At 41.4% G+C, this 20,356-nt stretch overlaps 1 protein-coding gene across 1 annotated transcript in view; it reads left to right on the top strand.

Moving 5' to 3' along the window:
• Window positions 1-20,356, top strand: part of LOC122548331 (cytokine-dependent hematopoietic cell linker-like) — a 175,258-nt gene that overhangs the window by 117,301 nt on the left and 37,601 nt on the right. Inside the window, exons 9-11 of the mRNA XM_087986506.1 lie at window positions 8,923-8,985; window positions 10,364-10,389; window positions 15,526-15,551. Of these exons, the coding sequence (XP_087842632.1) occupies window positions 8,923-8,985; window positions 10,364-10,389; window positions 15,526-15,551 (115 nt within the window). The remainder of the gene's footprint in view (window positions 1-8,922; window positions 8,986-10,363; window positions 10,390-15,525; window positions 15,552-20,356) is intronic.

Raw genomic sequence — 20,356 nt, 5'->3', positions numbered from 1 at the left:
AAGACCGTAGCTAGAATATTATAAATAATTTTGGGCTCCTTACCTAAAGAAAGATATACTGGCATTGGACGCAGTCCAGAGGATGTTCATTTGGCTGATATAAGGTATGGAGGGACCATCCTATATTGAGAGGTTTGTACTTTTTTTGAATCTACAAAGTGAGAGGCAAACTTACTGAAACATACAAGATTCTTAGGGGACTTGACAGGATAATGCAGAAAGGTTTTCCTCTTCTGGGAGAGTCTAGGAGAGGGCATAATCTCAGAATAAGGAGTTGCATCTTTAAGACAGAGATAACAAGAAATTTCTTCTCTCGTACAGTAGTAAACCTATGAAATTCTTTACAACAGATGACTGTCAAGGCTGGGCCATTAAGTATACTGAAGGTTCAGATAGATGTTTAATCAGTAAGGGGCTCGGGGGTTATTGGAAAAACGCAATAGATCAGCCATGATCTCACTGAACAGTGGAGCAAATATAATTCACTGACTAGTCCGTTTCTGCTTCTACATCAATATCTTATGGTCAGTTCTCATTCTGAGCTTCATACTTATTGTATATATTCAGGGATTGAACAGATCTCTTCAGAGCGTATTTCTATTGTCTGCCAAGTTAAATGGTTTCACGAGTAGGTGTTCCCAATTTATCAACATCCAACTTAGGAATGCTCGTACTTATGAATGTGGTCTCATTGAGCATTATAATTTCAAAGACCTGACATATGAACATTTCTTAAACTTATGAACAGCTGCTTTATCTTTCCTGGATTGAGTTTCAACTTGCATACAAATTGATTTCTGAATGGACTCCAGAATGGATCCCATTTGCAATCTAGGGATTGCCGATAGCATAGCAATTCTTCTGATAGTGATTAAAAATTGATTATTAAATTTCAACTTCCATCATTTGATTTTAATTCCTGGAACCTATCAAGGATTAAAATGGTTCTCAATAAAAGGCAAAATATTGACTTAACATAAATGCAGTAGTCACCTGGCCTAGTTGAGCTAAGCTCAGGAAACCATCAGTGAAGAAGATGCAGTCTAAACTAATAAAATTGGCTGAAATCAGTAACTTCGATCTGTAATTTCTTATTTAATTTACACATTTCTGGAAGCTTCACATAGTAGGAAGGAAGTCAACTGCAAATTATCCAGCTTGGAGAAAAACAATGAAACCAGACATCAGAATGTACAAAGAAACTACACTTCACACATCAGCTTTGAGGCAGGAGTGAGAAGAAAATGCACTTACATCAACAGAACTGGAATTCTTGCTGCCTGTATTTCTCTAATCTTCTCCAGAATCAATATCTGGAATTAAAACAAATTGGAAAGCATTGATTTATCAAGAACCCTAACTTTGGGTTGGGATATCTGGTCAGCATGGACCGAAGGGTCTGTTTCCATACTGTACATCTCTATGAGCTGAAAATGTGTTGCTGGAAAAGCGCAGCAGGTCAGGCAGCATCCAGGGAACAGGAGAATCGACGTTTCGGGCATAAGCCCTTCTTCAGGAATGAGGAAAGTTTGTTCAGCAGGCTAAGATAAAAGGTAGGGAGGAGGGACTTGGGGGAGGGGTGTCGGAAATGTGATAGGTGGAAAGAGGTCAAGGTGAGGGTGATAGGTCAGACTGGGGTGGGGGCGGAGAGGTCAGGAAGAAGATTGCAGGTTAGGAAGGCGGTGCTGAATTCGATGGATTTGACTGAGACAAGGTGGGGGGAGGGGAAATGAGGAAACTGGTGAAATCCGAGTTCATCCCTTGTGGTTGGAGGGTTCCTAGGCGGAAGATGAGGCGCTCTTCCTCCAATTGTCGTGTTGTTGTGGTCTGGCGATGGAGGAGTCCAAAGACCTGCATATCCTTGGTGGAGTGGGAGGGGGAGTTGAAGTGTTGAGCCACAGGGTGGTTGGGTTGGTTGGTCCGGGTGTCCCAGAGGTGTTCTCTGAAACGCTCCGCAAGTAGCCAGCCTGTCTCCCCAATATAGAGGAGGCCACATCGGGTGCAGAGGATGCAATAGATGATGTGTGTGGAGGTGCAGGTGAATCTGTGGCGGATATGGAAATTTCCTTTAGGGCCTTGGAGGGAGGTGAGGGGGGAGGTGTGGGCGCAAGTCTTGCACCTCCTGCGGTTGCAGGGGAAGGTGCCGGGAGTGGAGGTTGGGTTGGTGGGGGGTGTGGATCTGACGAGGGAGTCACGGAGGGAGTGGTCTTTACAGAATGCTGATAGGGGAGGGAAATATATCCTTGGTGGTGGGGTCCGTTTGGAGGTGGCGGAAATGACGGCGGATGATGCGCTGTACATGGAGATTGGTGGGGTGGTAGGTGAGGACCAGTGGGGTTCTGTCCTGGTGGCGGTTGGAGGGGCGGGGTCAAGGGCGGAGGAGCGAGAAGTGGGAGATGCGGTGGAGGGCACGTCGGCCACGTCGGGGGGGGAAATTGCGGTCCTTGAAGAAGGAGGCCATCTGGGTTGTACGTTTTTGGAACTGGTCCTCCTGGGAGCAGATGCGGCGGAGTCGAAGGAATTGGGAGAATGGATGGCGTTTTTACAGGGGGCAGGGTGGGAGGAGGTGTAGTCCAGGTAGCTGTGGGAGTCGGTCGGTTTGTAGTAGATGTCCGTGTTGATTCGGTCGCCTGAGATAGAAATAGAAAGGTCGAGGAAGGGGAGGGAGGAATCTGAGACTGTCCAGGTGAATTTGAGGTCGGGGTGGAAGGTGTTGGTGAAGTGGATGAACTGTTCAACCTCCTCGTGGGAGCACGAGGTTGAAGCCTCATGCTCCCACGCGGAGGTTGAACAGTTCATCCACTTCACCAACACCTTCCACCCCGACCTCAAATTCACCTGGACAGTCTCAGATTCCTCCCTCCCCTTCCTCGACCTTTCTATTTCTATCTCAGATGACCGAATCAACATGGACATCTACTACAAACCGAACGACTCCCACAGCAACCGTCATTTCCGCCACCTCCAAACGGACCCCACCACCAAGGATATATTTCCCTCCCCTCCCCTATCAGCATTCCGTAAAGACCTCTCCCTCCGTGACTCCCTCATCAGATCCACACCCCCCACCAACCCAACCTCCACTCCCGGCACCTTCCCCTGCAACCGCAGGAGGTGCAAGACTTGCGCCCACACCTCCCCCCTCACCTCCCTCCAAGGCCCTAAAGGAAACTTCCATATCCGCCACAGATTCACCTGCACCTCCACACACATCATCTATTGCATCCTCTGCACCCGATGTGGCCTCCTCTATATTGGGGAGACAGGCCGGCTACTTGCGGAGCGTTTCAGAGAACACCTCTGGGACACCCGGACCAACCAACCCAACCACCCTGTAGCTCAACACTTCAACTCCCCCTCCCACTCCACCAAGGATATGCAGGTCTTTGGACTCCTCCATCGCCAGACCACAACAACACGACGGTTGGAGGAAGAGCGCCTCATCTTCCGCCTAGGAACCCTCCAACCACAAGGGATGAACTCGGATTTCACCAGTTTCCTCATTTCCCCTCCCCCCACTTTGTCTCAGTCAAATCCATCGAATTCAGCACCACCTTCCTAACCTGCAATCTTCTTCCTGACCTCTCCGCCCCCACCCCAGTCTGACCTATCACCCTCACCTTGACCTCTTTCCACCTATCACATTTCCGACGCCCCTCCCCCAAGTCCCTCCTCCCTACCTTTTATCTTAGCCTGCTGGACAAACTTTCCTCATTCCTGAAGAAGGGCTTATGCCCAAAACGTCGATTCTCCTGTTCCCTGGATGCTGCCTGACCTGCTGCGCTTTTCCAGCAACACATTTTCAGCTCTGATCTCCAGCATCTGCAGTCCTCACTTTATCCTGTACATCTCTATGACTCTATTATCTACAAATATCACTGCTGCTGCTGCTGCAGCTGAGGATACAAGCGATCAACTAAATAACCAGGGTCACAATTTTAAATTTAACACCTTAAGTACTCTAACAACTTTAATTAAGCTGACTATTCTTGATCTTCATTCTAAAACTCTACACTATCCCCTTTTTAAACTTTAATCACTTTTTTGTGCCATACTTTTATGCCATGTTTTATTACTTTATTTGAAGGTGGTTAGTAATAAAATTCCTCTTCCTTTCACTCAACAAAACTTTGCAATTAGTTCCTTAATTTTGAATAATACAACATTTTAATTGAAGCATAATATAGCTGCAATCTAAAGAGAATTTAAAAATCTATAGGGTAGCCAGCTGAGGGGGTTAATTCACCAGACTATTCTTTTGTTCACCTGTGGGAACTCAGAATTTGGGACAGGTGAACAAAAGAGTTGGAGTTAGAAAAAGTCTGAAGATACATTCATTTATTGTTAATGTTTAATGGAACAGGACAAGGTAAATTATTTAAAAAATTAAAAGTGTTATCAAGAATTAAAAGGTGAAGTTCTACCTGAAAGCCAGAAACATAGAAATTGGAAAATATGTGAAAAATCATCTTGAGATGAAATTGAGGATAGTGAAACAAATGAATTCAAATTAGAAATGCTTAGTTTAGAACTGGAATTTCAAATAAAAGCAAAGCTTTCTGGGAAAGGGTTTTTTTTAAAGTGAGAGAGAGTGAAAGATAAAGAATTATTTATTTTCTTGGTTTGTGGCAGTGTGGGTGTTCATTGGCTAGGCTGGCATTTATTGCTCATCTCTAATTATCCAGAGACCAATTAAGAATCAATTTCAATGCTATGGATTGGAGTCACATGTTTATAATAGTCAGCAATGGTTGTAGGATGACCATTAGGCTAACTTTTAATTAATACAAATTTCACCATATGCCATGGTAGGATTCAAACCCATGCAAACAGCATATTATTTGGGGTTCTGGATTATTAGTGTAGTGACAGTGCCTTATGCCACCACCTCCCCACAAGGTTCAGGAAAGAGAAAGGAAGTTTAATTGAAATAGCTTAAACTGAGAAGGGAGAACTCACTGTAGGCAGCACTCATAAGGAACTATACCTAACTGAATGTCTTCATGAGATCATTCTCCTTGAGGAATTAAGAAACCTCAATAATGTTTCCACTTTGGATACATGCAGTGGGACCCAGACTGGCAACAACTCTGGCTGACAGCTGTGAGTAAACACACAGTCCAATAAACTCAAGTAGACTGGGTTCTCAAAACTTTTGCATGAAAAGAGAGATTATGACCAAATAAACATCAGTGAGAGATGCTGGAAAAAAATGAAGATCGGCAGAGAACGTAAAACTTTCACCAGCCATCAGAGAAGGGATTAAACCAGTAACAAGTTGGAAACCACCTCAAATGCTTCCACTTTGGGAAGCCAAAACACATAATGGAAAATTGTTAGTTCCAACATCCCATAGAAACTCAAGTTGTGATGTCAGTGTCTGGACATTACAGATGGTCAGTGTCTGTTCAGGCATGGCTGTTGAGCAGGTTGGCTGCCATGAGTGTTTGTTCAAAACAATGATGAACACTGATTGTTTTAAACAGCTACAGAGAAAGAGAGAGATTAGAATTCTCTCAGACATTAGGTGCTCACACACCTCACTAATGGGGAAAATCAACAAATTTTCCACATGAAAGGAAATTAACTTCCATGGTGCTCATACAAAAAAGGCTTATGGAAGAGAGTACAGAGTTAATACTGATTCAAATTTATTTAAAGAGTGAACTTGTTCAGAGTTTGGTAACAGTCCAGTTATGCCAATCTTGCTAATGACAGGGATATATATTTTCTTGGAAAAAATTTAGCTGGGAGCAAAATATCTCTCAAATAGGACATCAAAGTCCCAAGAGGCTGCAAAGAGCTGAGAGAAACAAGAAGCCATCAGCAGAAAAGTCATGATGTGAAAGTGCTGTACAACCCATGAGGGTTGTAATAGTTCAAGTAGGGTTTCTTGAATAAAATCAGCAAGAAGCAGCAAAAAGTTTGGGAACTGAGAAAGGTTTGGAAGCCGTGCTGAGACCTATAAAGCCTATGAGATTGAAGGGTCACTTGAATTAAACAGAGTTGAAATCCACCCAGCAGTATCTAAAATAGTAAGGATGGAATCAGAAGGAGTTAAAAGTGCTAGAATTAGGGCAATCGACAAAAAAAGAAGGCAAACAATGGCCAGGGAAGGTCATAAAGGATGACAGGACAGGAACAGAGGTCTGGTTTACTGTTATTTTCATGATAACTTCACAGGAAGACCAGACAAGTTATCAGTTAGGCTATGAGAAAGCAAAGGTGAAGACTCGCTTGGTGGAAGAGCCTCGAGGAGGCATGATAAAAGCTGAACATCCATTGTTGGCTGTAGTGTTCCATGATATGGAACACATCCGGGGGCAAACCCATCCCCAAAAGAAAAGGAAAGGTCAGGGAACATGCCTCACAGCAGACACCACTCTTAGTGAGCTAAGAACTGAGTTACCCATTGAGACCACAGAAATAAAGCCAAGTTCCAAACATCAATCCTTCTAACCAGTTTACTGCAAAGCTTAATGAGAGTGATGTGCAAGACGTAATGCCAGCCATGCCATAGGAGACAACAACAGATCACCATTCACTGGCTCCAAGAAGTCAAATTTGTAAAAATGCCTGAATCCTGTAAATGAATTATACAACTTGGCAGTGATGGGCTAAAGCTAAGACAAATGTTGCAGCCCAGGGAACAAGTCTAGCTTCCATTCCCAAAGCAACTTTCAAATGCAGATCAGGGCAAAGAGAGTGAACGTTCAGTGTAGCATTGAAATCCCAATTTTTGTCCTGTCATTTCATATGAACCTTGCAACACAATGCTCACGCTAAACAAAAAGGAGAAATATTGTTTACTTTCATTCCATGTAGTGGGAGGTATTATGACATTGGTAAAAATCAACTGTCAAATTTCACCTTCCTTCATCTTTTTTTTAAAATACCTGGGACCTGTCATCATCAAAACATTGAAACTGGAGAAACACTGACCTAAGATGACCACAGTGGTCATATGGAAAGGTTGATCTATGATCAGGAAAGCATCAATACAAATGACCTAGTTTAAACTGAAACTAATGTGTCATCAAAATAACTGAAAGCCTTCACACAGACCTCTTGCTTCTCTTCGATTTTCACTTTTCTGGAAGATTCACATATTGGGATGAATATTGTCTTCAGATTAACCAGTTGGGGGAAAAAAGCAATGGAGTTGAAATAGGAAGTCACAAAGGAATTGTATTTAAAACCACAGTTTTTCAGGCAGCAGAGAAGAAACTGTATTTCTAACAGTATAACTGCTAGACCCTAGAAAGCCTAGACCCTCTCTTTCTGTTTCATGTGCCTCTTGAAAAACAGTATTCTCTGATAAAGCAAACTGGAGTAATATCGTGATTCAGAGATGGGGTGTACAAAGTTAAAAATCACACAACACCAGGTTATAGTCCAACAGGTTTAATTGGAAGCACTCTAGCTTTCGGAGCGACACTCCTTCATCAGGTGATTGGAGTAATATCTATTCACAGACAACTCAAAGATATTTATTAATGTTGCCACTGATAAGAATACAAATTGTCAATTAAACAGCTGTGATCTCAGGTTAGAATTTCACCCCAAGGGCTCTAAGGAATTTGTTTTAAGCTGTCTGTTCTTGATCTTCCTTTTCAAATTTGACACTCCCCTCTTTTGGAACTTTATGCTGGTAGTGATTTGTGTTTTATGCTGCTATTTTGCTTTGTTTTTCGTAGACTTAGTCAACATAACATTTGTCTTTCTTTCACTCAATGTTTTACAATTGGCTGCTTAAGTTTGAATAGAACTATGCTTTAATTGAAATTTGATATATCTATATACAAAAAATAATTTTAAAATCTTTGCTGTTGCCATCTAGAGGGTGTTGTAAAGAGAGAAGCTGATTCACCGCCCATCCTCTCTCAGTTGGTTGTGATAAAATTTGAGATGACATTGGAGACCATGTTAGAAAAATATGCAGTGGTATTGAAGACTTTCATCACACCTTTCCCTCCTCTGGAAGTTGTGGTTGTGAACTATATTTGTTAAGAAATAAAAATTTTATGTTTTGCTGACATTGTACCTGGATGGTATATTGGAGTCATAGAGTCACAGATTCACACAGCACGGCAACAGATACTTAGTCCAACTTGACCATACTGACCAGACATCCTAATCTTACCTAGTCCCATTTGCCAGCATTTGGCCCATAACCCTCTAAACCCTTCCTATTCATGTATTCATCCAGATGCCTTTTAAATGTTGTAATTGTACCAGCCTCCACACCTTCCTCTGGCAGCTTGTTCCACACAACCACCACCCTCTGCATGAAAACATTACTCCTCAGGTCTCTTTTAAATCTTTCCCTTCTCACCTTAAACCTGTGCCTTCTACTTTTGGACTTCCCCACCTTAGGAAAAAGACTTTGGCTATTTATCCTATCCATGCCCCTCATGATTGTATAAACCTTTACAAGGTTACCCCTCAGCCTCCGACGCTCCAGGAGAAAAAAAGCCCAGCCTGTCCAGCCTCTCCCTATAACTCAAACCCTCCAGTCCCAGTAACATCCTTGTAAATCTTCTCTGCACCCTCTCAAGTTTAACAACATCTTTCCAATAGAAGGGTGCCCAAGTATATGAATATGACTTTATAAAATAGACTGACTAAAATAATTGGGTTGGTATTTCACCAAAATTGGTAATGAAATAATCTGCTTAGTAGGTCATTAAATTGAGTATTAGCTATTTTTATTTAGGTTTTGACATGTTATTATTAACTGCACTTTAGCTTATTTTGCCATGTTTTGACTGCCAAGGGAACCCATTATTTATGGGCATCACTCCCAAAAGAATAAGCTCATGAAGAACATGCTCAATATTTCCTCACTTGACATAACTGATTAATGAAAAGCTAATACAGAAGAATGTGACAGAGGTTATGCAGATGTTCTTTTTCTCTCAGGCCCAGCTGTTGACAGAACTGTCAAGCCAGTCACAACTATGAAAATCACTTCCCAGGCTTCAGGTATTTGATTAATTTGTTAGCATTAAGATAGAAAAAGTCACATTTCAAAGAAAAGGTAGAAAATCTGTGAACTGTAGTTCCCACTGTGCTACTAATAAGTATTTAAGCTTTCATTATGACAGTACTATTTTGTTAAAAATGTAATACCATGTTGGAAAATCCTTCAAGTGGTACTAGGCAGACACAGATGAATTTCCTGGGGAAAAACAATACTATGATCTGCTACCTGAGTGATCCACATGACATTCATTAATGATATTGGTGAAGTTAAAAATCACACAACACCAGATTTATTTGGAAGTACAAGCTTTCAGAGCACTGCACCTTCAAGCTTGGATATTGATGAAGAACACCATGGAAATGGTGAATTTCCACTCTACAAACATGCATCATAACAAAAGAGAATTGATGAGTATTCTGCCAATGACATCTCTCGCCCACAGCATGCCATTCATTGACACAGACATGTTTTTTTTGTTTTTGAGGGTGGGTTTGAAAGGATTTCCTGGAATATCCTGAAATTTTTCTGGGATAGATGCAGCAATTCAGAAAATTTCTCAGGATATTGTGACATAAGCATTAAATGGAGACACTTCAAGCCAACAGTATAGTTGTAGAATAAATAGTAGGTAGTCTCTACTTGAGAGATGACTGACAGGCCAGTACAGGGTACTCTTAAAGTACTGCAAGTGCTGAAAATATGAAACCAAGAGATGGAAACATCAGGAGCACACCTCAAATCATTCTGCATCTGTGAAATGCAGGTGTAACAAGGCACAAGGCTCAGAACTGCATAATAACTGCTTGACAAGTAATTTGACAGATGGATAAAGAGAAAAGGGAGAGAAGCAGAAGAAAGAACTCAGTGGAATAAATGAAAATGCTATAAACTTTCAGCAGATCAGCCAGCTTCTGGGGAGAGCAAAACAGAGGTTAACAGCCTTAATTTTTGCTGGGCTACAAGAATGATGTGGGTGATTAAATGGTACATTTAGGAACTTGGATACCCAGTTGTTTTAATAGCATACAATCATTCCAATGAAATTTTGGGGACAGTGCGGTGAGGATGTGGGTGAAAAGGAAGACCAATATTCCAAGTTGATGAACTTTCATGAAACCCAACAATGAGTTGTTAACAATCTTGCTGAACTATTTTCACTTCATGGGTTAATCAAATTGACACTTCTCTTTAAGGTTCATATTAAGGTTTTTTATTTTTTCAACAATGTTTAACACATGAGGTAATCTCGATACCCCTGTAAAAGTATTACGTGTATTTAGATATTAAATAATTCATTTTGCAGCTACTAGCTAATAAATACATGTCAAGAACTGAGTCTGTCTGACAACACTTCTTGCTTTTAATTCTTGCTTTCAGAAAAAGAATCCATTCTTGATTCCAAGGTAAGAATATTGCATAAATCTAAGGAAATACATGGCTATTTATGTCATTTGTAACTTTTTTATTGAACTTGCATGTTTGGAATAATTTTTCAATATGGTACATGTTGGAAAGTCACTGTCTACAATTTGTTGTGTATTATGGATGAATTTGCCAGTTTCAGTGATTGACGGTGAGGATCTCTGTCTCAAGCATGAATTCAAACCTTTAAACTTTCATTTTGGCAGTCTGCAATGGTTAGTTATCCTGTGGATCTGTAGAGGTTCTAAGAAAACAACAGAGGCTTGGAACATTAAGTAGGTTGGTTGGGTAATCCAATTATAATCAGGATCCTAAGATTGATGCCACTGCCATCATGTTAGCAGCACTTTCCACGTATAACTTACATGTTACTGTCGGCTTAATTACTCCAATTTGTTGGTTTCATTTTGCAATTGATTTAATTTTCAAATTGTAATAATCATGGTGTATTGAAATGTTAACAGAGTTAATAAACTAATTGAGATTTTGAGATATCTAGGGATTTAATAGAATAAGCCATAATAGAATAAAGATATTTCCCCTCATTGAGGTGGCCAAAATTAGAAGCCATGATTACAAGATGTTCACTAATAAATCCAAAGAAGAATTCAGGAGAAACTTCTTTACTGAGAGCAAGAAAGGATAGAAAATGTGAAACATTTCACCATTTGGCGTGCTTCAGGCAAATTGTGAAAGGGCATGTCACAGAATTATAGAATTGGTTTAGCAAGGAAGGATGCTATTCTCTCTGATCCCGGTTTGATAATAATGGACCAGTCAAACCAAACAAAAGGTAAATAAATAAAGGCATGATCAAATGGATAAATTAAAACTCTCAGCACAAACATCTTTATTATTCAAACAACATGAGCAATAATGATGAACTAAATACAATGAACAGGTAAGACATAATTCTGAACCGTAGTTGCTATATATGTAACTTAGATGCTAACATTTAGTTTACATAGAACATAGAAAAATACAGTGCAGTACAGGCCCTTTGGCCCTCGATGTTGTGCCGATCCAAGCCCACCTAACCTACACTAGCCCACTATCCTCCATATGCCTATCCAATGCCCGTTTAAATGCCCATAAAGAGGGAGAGTCCACCACTGCTACTGGCAGGGCATTCCATGAACTCACGACTCGCTGAGTAAAGAATCTACCCCTAACATCTGTCCTATACCTACCACCCCTTAATGTAAAGCTATGCCCCCTCGTAATAGCTGACTCCATACGTGGAAAAAGGGATGAAGTATGAAGTAAATATGAGCTAACAGGTGAACTGTGTTCAAACAGCCCACACTGCACTTTAAATGGTTAATGTAGTCAAGACAGAACCAACCCAGATGTTAGTGGCACTGTTAGTCAAAAATTATCATTTAGACTCTGTGCCTTTTGCAAGGGATTCAATTCCTGCGCTTTCAAAGATCTTGCTTTGGAATGCCCTTGAAGCCTCTTTGATTCAAAATTCCTCAATGTCAGGTCACATCTTGGTGGTTCAATCTCTTCTCCTCAGAACAAATTTTCCAGCATCTCGTGACAGCTCCCAAGTGTCCAATTACCAGCATAATTTCAGCTTTATAAACCAACCATCCCGTCTGAGCTGCCAATGAGTTTCTTTACATGCCAATCTTTTTCAACCATGCCAAACAGATACCTCTTGTGGGCTTCCTTCACTCCTCTCATGGCTGCATTAAACTGTCAATGATTCCCAGGGCTCCCTTTTATCCTAACCCTTTTCAGGGCCACCACTACATGACTTTTTCTGAGTCTCAACTGTTGGGAGTCTGCTAACTGCAAAGTTTCTTCTGCTTCAGCACTCTCCCAAGTCCAAACTGCAACTCGCAGTTCTGGGCAGACACACACCTACTTAAATTGAATTCACAGGACCTTCTTAAGGTCCACAGTATCTCTTTGACAAGATATGCTAAAATCACAGGTTAAACTCAGTCTGAAGAAGGCCAAATATTACGCTTTTACAATCTATTCTCTGATTAGATGAAATAAATAGTTTTCACTGCCATTCAGAATTCACTGACTGCTTTTAACTAACTTAGCTTTAACTCCCTTTGCGTTTCCATCATTGCAAGTTTTGCAAATGCCACATCTCCAGCTAAATAAGATCACCTGTTGTTAAATGGCTCAATCTCATCTCTTCTGACAATAAAAGAAACATGGAGAGCTTTCCAAACTCCAATTTATTTTAGGTGTTCCATTCACTAAAGCTTTGTATTAGTATGCCTACTAGATGTCAACCTCTCAAAGCAATATTTCCACAACCTCTAAGTACACTAGACTTCAAGCTGCTTCAGTTCAATTTATCCCATTTTCTACTGTTGCTGCATTAGTTTTTTCTCATGTCCATCCCTGACACTGTTAACAAATTTGCTGACATGGGTTGCTGTATGGTTTGATGAAGTCGAGTGGGAGAAGATTCAGGCAAAGCATAAGAACTGGTACAGACCAATTGACTGAATGACCTGTTTATGTCAATACTATCTAATTTTATGCAAATACTAAATAATCTGTAAAGCTCATTACTTCCTAACTTTTTATTGTTATTATGCATGATTTATCTCAGTCTGCCAAGTCATGTCATGATGTCGCCTGACAAGTAATTCACAACTGGCTAAATGTTCCAGTCTCCACGTTATCAGAGATTGGACTTATACCTGAAGATGTGTGCTGGCACCCTGTGAAAGTGCTGATGCATTGACTTGCGTGGGAATTGCTAAGGAAGTTTAAACATCTGATGGGAAATTCTCCTGCTCCCCATGATTGTCAGTGCATGTTCGACAGTACTTAACTGGATAAATATCGAGGAAATGTTAGACTGCTTAAAATCTGGGTAACTCCACAACAGGCCCCCTCCATCACACCCTCCCACCTCTAATACCCCCTAACACGAACCCATCAGACTATTCCCTGAACTCCCCTTCCCTAATACCTTACCAATCACCCAGTTAAATTTCCGACCACCTGGCTTCCTCCCAACTCAACCCTCCCAATCTTACAACTATTCCATGCTTTGACCAGATCATCCTGCCAACCTGGCCTAACTAATCACCTGGCCTAACTGTCTCTGACCACCTGACATCCGACCCAACCCGACTAATCACAACTTGACTACCTCTCCCAGTCACATGACTACCCACTCATCACCTCTCCATTTCATTCATCTCATCCATTTGTCCACTTAACTCCCCATACCCACCTCACCCACTCTACCTACCTAGCTGTCCACTGATCCATTAATCCATCAATTCAGTAACATTTAGACTGGACTTTAAAACTTAGCATACGGCAGCTAGTATCATTAAAAGAGCCATGTCATAAGTTCTTCCGACTGCTCAGAGAAATGGAGTTTCTCACTGGACACTACTTATCTGTGAAAACTGAGCTCAATAGATGTCCTCAGAAATATGCAGCAAGCAGTATGGAACCAGGGAAATTTTTGAATGCAATGGAAATCAACAATTCATTAAAACATCAGATATTTCTGTGTTGCAAAGCATTACTAGACAGACTCTAAAATGGTCGGTGAATAATTCGGAAATACTCTTTCTCTGCATTGTTATTATTTCTTTACCCAAGGCATCAATTTTTTAATTCCTTTTCCAACAACAATTTCTTACATCCTCCTTGTATTATTTTCTACGTTGTTAGATTATCTCCAAACAATAATCCAATTTATTTCCAATTGTAAATATTCCAACCTTTTAAATGTGAGTTATGCTTTTGTTCTTAAACTCATCTCATTCCTCCCAATTCTTCTTATGTAACCTTATTTCCACATCTCTTGCTATTCCTGGCCAATCTAAGGCTTTCCCACTCTGTGGATTTGCATACAGATAAAGCAGTTGATCTTTCATTACTTTCAGTAATCCAGGAGGAATCTATTCTTCAATTCAGGCTTACAGTTTCATTGCTTTTCTCAGATAAATATTGCTTTATTGCACAAGGTGTAGCTAAAGATTAAGTAAACAAAATAATCTGGGCAGAAAACAGTGGATTTATGGACATCAGAGTAAAATTCAAAGGCCTCAAGCAAGGATATTGATTAAAGAAATATATTTTATTCTCAACAAATTAGCAGATATGTAGCTAGATGAATGAAGGGGTGAGTTGATATTTTAAGATGGAGTTTGATGTGTGTTGTGCAGCAACGTTAAGGCTTATTGAAGTTTTTCATGGAAGATTGTTCTTTTTTTATTGCCCTATCTTTAAAATAGTAAGAAGCACAGTTTATGTAAATTGAACCATATCATTTAATTCTGAGTGTGAGCACAGAAATAGAGAATTCACGTCTGCAGTAAATACCCTCCTTGTGAGATTAGAAAACCATTTTTTTATAGCTGTGTTTACTTATCTTTGGGGACCGGGGGTTATTCAAGAGGATATTCTTCAGGTGATTATCTGGGTACATTGAGTTTACAATAGGATAGATCAAAAATGGCCTTTCGTAGCGGCAAAGTTAATGGAACTAAAGACATTTAATCAATTCATACTTCCTTAATTTCTGGGAGCTTTTCAGGAAGGCTGTGGACTGAATATCTGTCGGGAATAGATTCACTGAATCTTGGCAGGGATGCATTCATTTGGGATCATTGCTACTGAACCTGTCAAAGTCTGCAGTGTCAGGGAAATCCCTTTATCAGTATTTCAATGCAGGCAATCATGCTGGGAGAGAAATACTTGAAATGACTGTCTACTTCCTGAGAACACAAATACAGGAGAACAGTAGCCAACTCGGGGAGGACACTGATGTCAGAACCATTGCTGCCCAGAAATGATTGAATACGATATAAATCACTTCCAATGTCAAAAATTTGTGCTATCCTTAAATCTTAAAGACCCTGAGCATATTCCCAGCATGGACTACCAGACAAGACACATGCTTGATAACTTGCTACAGCTGTTCTAGTGCAGTCCCACTGATGCGATGGCAGGATGACATGTTGTCACCAATGTTTGGCTATAATACAATTATAATTCAAGGCATTCACATGGCTTTGAACGCGTGTAGACTCAAACAGATATGATGGGATAATGTTAGATTGATTGCAATGTAATTGTTGTCTTACTAACAGCTGAACTGTTATTATGCCCCACAGCAAATAGCAACACCACCGCCACGCAGGTAATGCCAATTTAGCCATATTTGTTCAGAATTCTAATTGTACGGAGAGATTTATGACAGACAACACAGTTAAATGAGAAAGAAAATCGACAGTTTGCTATATAGACATATATTCCCTTAAGCCTTTGGTTATCCGATGTGCTCTTCTGCACAAAAGCAAGCTCCAGTAAATGCTGGAAAAATTAAATAAAAACAGGAAATACTGGAAATGCTCGAGAGGAACCTAAAAGCGGTAGCTACAGAGGTAGTGGTGAAATGATTACAATTTTCCAAAGATCCTTGGATTCCAGAGGATTGTACACTGTCAATATGGTACCCCTATTAAGAAAGGGATTGAGGCAAAAATGGGCAACTACCGGCAAATTGGCCAAACATTGTTGGAAGAATATTGGAATCAATTATCAATGACGCAATCGCAGGACATTTATAAAATCATATCCCAATCGAGCAGAGCCAGTGTGGCTTTATGAAAGGGAAATTGCATCTACCTAATTTATGACCATTTTAGAGGAAGTACCCCAATCAGATTGGATAGAGGGGAACCAGTAGAAGTGTTATATTTGGATTTCCAGAAGGCATTCAACAACTTACTTCACAAAAGGTTAAGTCATAAGATAAGAGCCCGTGGTATTGAAGGTAGCATTTTGGCATGGTAGAGAATTGGTAAATGGGCAGGAAACAGCAAGTGGGGATAATGGGTTCTTTTTCAGTTTAGCAATCTGTAACCAGTGGGGTTCCACAGGGATCAGTGTTGGGATCATAACTTCTTACAATATACAGAGGAATCTCGATTATCTGAATATTGATTATCTGCATTTCGGATTATCCAAAGAAGATTTCAAGGTCCCGCAAAAACATTATCTCAAAGAGGTAAGTGTATTCGATTTACCTGTATGGAAGGACATGTGAAAACGCTGGCAAGGACAAAGAAACACAAGCAGCTCAAGCATCAGCAACTAGATATTTTTTAGGTAAGGGTTGTTATACAGCCCGTTGCAAAAGTAAATGTTTTACTGGGCCATTCATGAAAAAAATGGCTGAGAATGCATGTGCGAGGTGGTGTTTCTGTCTTTCTATCGTGAGACTGAGTTCCTGGAAACTGACAAATGCTCTTGCGATTGTAGAAGCTGGTCAGGACCTTGTTTAATGCTGTCTTCATCACTCCTTGCCAAATGCTAACTACTGCTGCATTTTTACAATGTTTTCTCATGTTTCATTGCTTTGTTTTGTTCATCATGTGAAATCTGTGTCCTCATGCTCAATACATTAAAATTATTGATTCTACCAAATTTTCCGGTCAAGAACAGTGTTAGATCAGCCTGGCATCCCTTGTTTAAGGTAAAACTGATTATCCAAATAATCAATTATCTGAACAAAATAGTGCCTGCCCATCTCATTCGGATAATCGAGGTTCCTCTGTATTAATGACTCGGAGGAAGGAAGCGAATAAACTCTAGCTGACGACACTATAATAGATCAAAAGGTAAATTGAGAAAAGGATACTAACAGTTTACTGAGAGATATTGACAGGTGAAATAATTGGGTAATAAGTTGGCAGAATATAATGTGAGAAAAGGTGAAGTTGTTCATTTTGGAATAGAACATAGAACATAGAAGAATACAGCACAGAACAGGCCCTTCGGCCCTCGATGTTGCGCAGATCCAAGCCCACCTAACCTACACTAGCCCACTATCCTCCATATGCCTATCCAATGCGCACTTAAATGCCCATAACAAGGGAGAGTCCACCACTGCTACTGGCAGGGCATTCCATGAACTCACGACTCGCTGAGTAAAGAACCTACCCCTAACATCTGTCCTATACCTACCACCCCTTAATTTAAAGCTATGCCCCCTTGTAATAGCTGACTCCATACGTGGAAAAAGATTCTCACTGTCGACCCTATCTAAACCCCTAATCATCTTGTACACCTCTATCAAGTCACCTCAAACCTTCTTTTCTCCAATGAAAACAACCCCAAGTGCCTCAACCTTTCCTCATACGATCTTTCTACCATACCAGGCAACATCCTGGTAAACCTCCTCTGCACCCGTTCCAGTGCCTCCACATCCTTCCTATAGTATGGCGACCAAAACTGCACACAATACTCCAGATGCGGCCGCACCAGAGTCTTATACAACTGCAACATGACCTCAGTACTCCGGAACTCAATTCCTCTACTAATAAAAGCCAGTACGCCATATGCCTTCTTCACCGCACTATTTACCTGGGTGGCAACTTTCAAAGATCTGTGTACATGGACACCAAGATCCCTCTGCTCATCCACACTACCAAGTATCCGACCATTAGCCCAGTACCCCATCTTTTTGTTACTCTTACCAAAGTGAATCACCTCACACTTACCTACATTGAACTCCATTTGCCACCTTTCTGCCCAGTTCTGCAGCTTATCTATATCCCGCTGTAACCTGCCACATCCTTCCTCACTGTCTACAACTCCTCCGACTTTCGTATCATCCGCAAACTTGCTCACCCAACCTTCTAACCCCTCCTCCAGGTCATTTATAAAAATGACAAACAGCAATGGTCCCAAAAGAGATCCTTGTGGAACACCGCTAGTGACGGCACTCCAAGATGAACCTTTGCCATCAACTACTACCCTCTGTCTTCTTCCAGCCAGCCAACTCCTAATCCAAACCCCCAACTCACCCTCAATGCCATACCTCCGTATTTTTTGCAGTAGTCTACCATGGGGAACCTTATCAAACGCCTTACTAAAATCCATATACACCGCATCTACCGCTTTCCCCTCGTCCACCTCCTTAGTCACCTTCTCAAAGAATTCAATAAGGTTTGTGAGGCACGACCTGCCCTTCACAAAACCATGCTGACTATCCTTGATCACATTATTCCTATCCAGATGTTCATAAATCCTATCCCTTACAATTCTCTCTCCGATTTTGCCCACAACAGAAGTGAGACTCACCGGCCTATAGTTATCCCTATAGGGTTATCCCTACTCCCCTTCTTGAACAAGGGAACCACATTTGCTAGCCTCCAATCTTCTGGCACTACTCCTGTAGACAACGAGGACATAAAAATCAAGGCCAATGGCTCTGCAATCTCCTCCCCTGCTTCCCAGAGAATCCTAGGATAAATGCCATCAGGCCCAGGGGACTTATCTATTTTCACCCTTTCCAGAATTTCCAACACCTCTTCTCTACATACCTCAAAGCCATCCATTCTACTTAATGTGACTCAGTATTCACATTGACAACAATGTCCTGTTCCTGATTGAATACAGACGAAAAGTATTCATTCAGTGTCTCCCCAAACTCTTCAGCCTCCACACGCAACTTCCCACTACTATCCTTGACTGGACCTATTCCTACCCTAGTCATTCTTTTATTCCTGACATACCTATAAAAAGCCTTAGGGTTTTCCCTAATCCTACCAACTAAGGACCTTTCATGTCCCCTCCTTGCTGCTCTTAGCTCTCTCTTCAGGTCCTTCCTGGCTACCTTATAACTCTCAATCGCCCCAATTGAACCTTCACGCCTCATCTTTACATAGGCCGCCCTCTTCCATTTAACAAGGGATTCCAATTCCTTATTAAACCACGGCTCCCTCACACGACCCTTTCCTCCCTGCCTGACGGGTACATACTTATCAAGGACACTCAATAGTTGCTCCTTGAACAAGCTCCACATATCAATTACGCCCTTGCCTTGAAGCTTACTTTTCCAAGCCACACATCCTAAGTCATGCCTCACCGCATCATAATTTCCCTGCCCCCAGCTATAACTCTTGCCCTGTAGTGCACACTTATCCCTCTCCATCACTAGAGTAAAAGTCACTGAATTGTGGTCACTGTCCCCAAAGTGCTCACCTACCTCTAATTCTAACACCTGGCCTGGTTCATTACCCAGAACCAAATCCAGTATGGCCTCACCTCTTGTTGGCCTATCTACATATTGTGTCAGGAAACCCTCCTGCACACATTGGACAAACACTGACCCATCTAACGAACTTGAGCTATAGCTTTCCCAATCAATATCAGGAAAGTTAAAGTCCCCCATAACAACCACCCTATTACTTTCACTCTTCTCTTGAATCATCCTCGCAATCCTTTCTTCTACATCTCTAGGACTATTAGGAAGCCTGTAAAAAACTCCTAACAGGGTGACCTCACCTTTCCTATTCCTAACCTCAGCCCAAACTACCTCAGATGGCGAGTATTCATCCATCGTCCTTTCCACAGCTGTAATACTATCTTTGACAAGCAATGCCACACCTCCCCCTCTTTTACCCCCACATCTGACCCTACTAAAACATTTAAACCCTGGGGCCTGCAACAGCCAATCCTGTCCCTGTTCTACCCATGTCTCCGTAATAGCCACAACATCGAAGTCCCAGGTACCAACCCACGCTGCAAGTTCACCCACCTTATTTCGTATACTTCTTGCATTGAAGTATACACACTTCAAGCCACTTTCCTGTTTACAGGCACCCTCCTTTGAAATTGATGCCATGTTCCTAACCTCCCTACACTCCAGGTCCTGCACCCTAAAGCTACAGTCTGGGTTCCCATGCCCCTGCAGAGTTAGTTTAAACCCCCCCCCCAAGAGCACTAGCAAACCTCCCCCCAAGGATACTGGTGCCCCTCAGGTTCAGGTGCAGACCATCCTGTTTATAGAGGTCCCACCTTCCCCAGAAAGAACCCCAGTTATCCAAATACCGGAATCCCTCCCTCCTGCACCATCCCTGTAGCCACGCATTTAACTGTTCTCTCTCCCTATTCCTCGACTCTCTATCATGTGGCACGGGTAACAAACCAGAGACA

The sequence above is a fragment of the Chiloscyllium plagiosum genome, unplaced genomic scaffold, assembly GCF_037043375.1.
Source record: "Chiloscyllium plagiosum isolate Xiang-an unplaced genomic scaffold, Cpla_swu_hap1 HiC_scaffold_1, whole genome shotgun sequence".
Lineage (NCBI taxonomy): Eukaryota > Metazoa > Chordata > Chondrichthyes > Orectolobiformes > Hemiscylliidae > Chiloscyllium > Chiloscyllium plagiosum.
The sequence above is the reverse complement of the archived record's forward strand: the minus strand, read 5'-3'. Positions and strand labels throughout refer to the sequence as shown.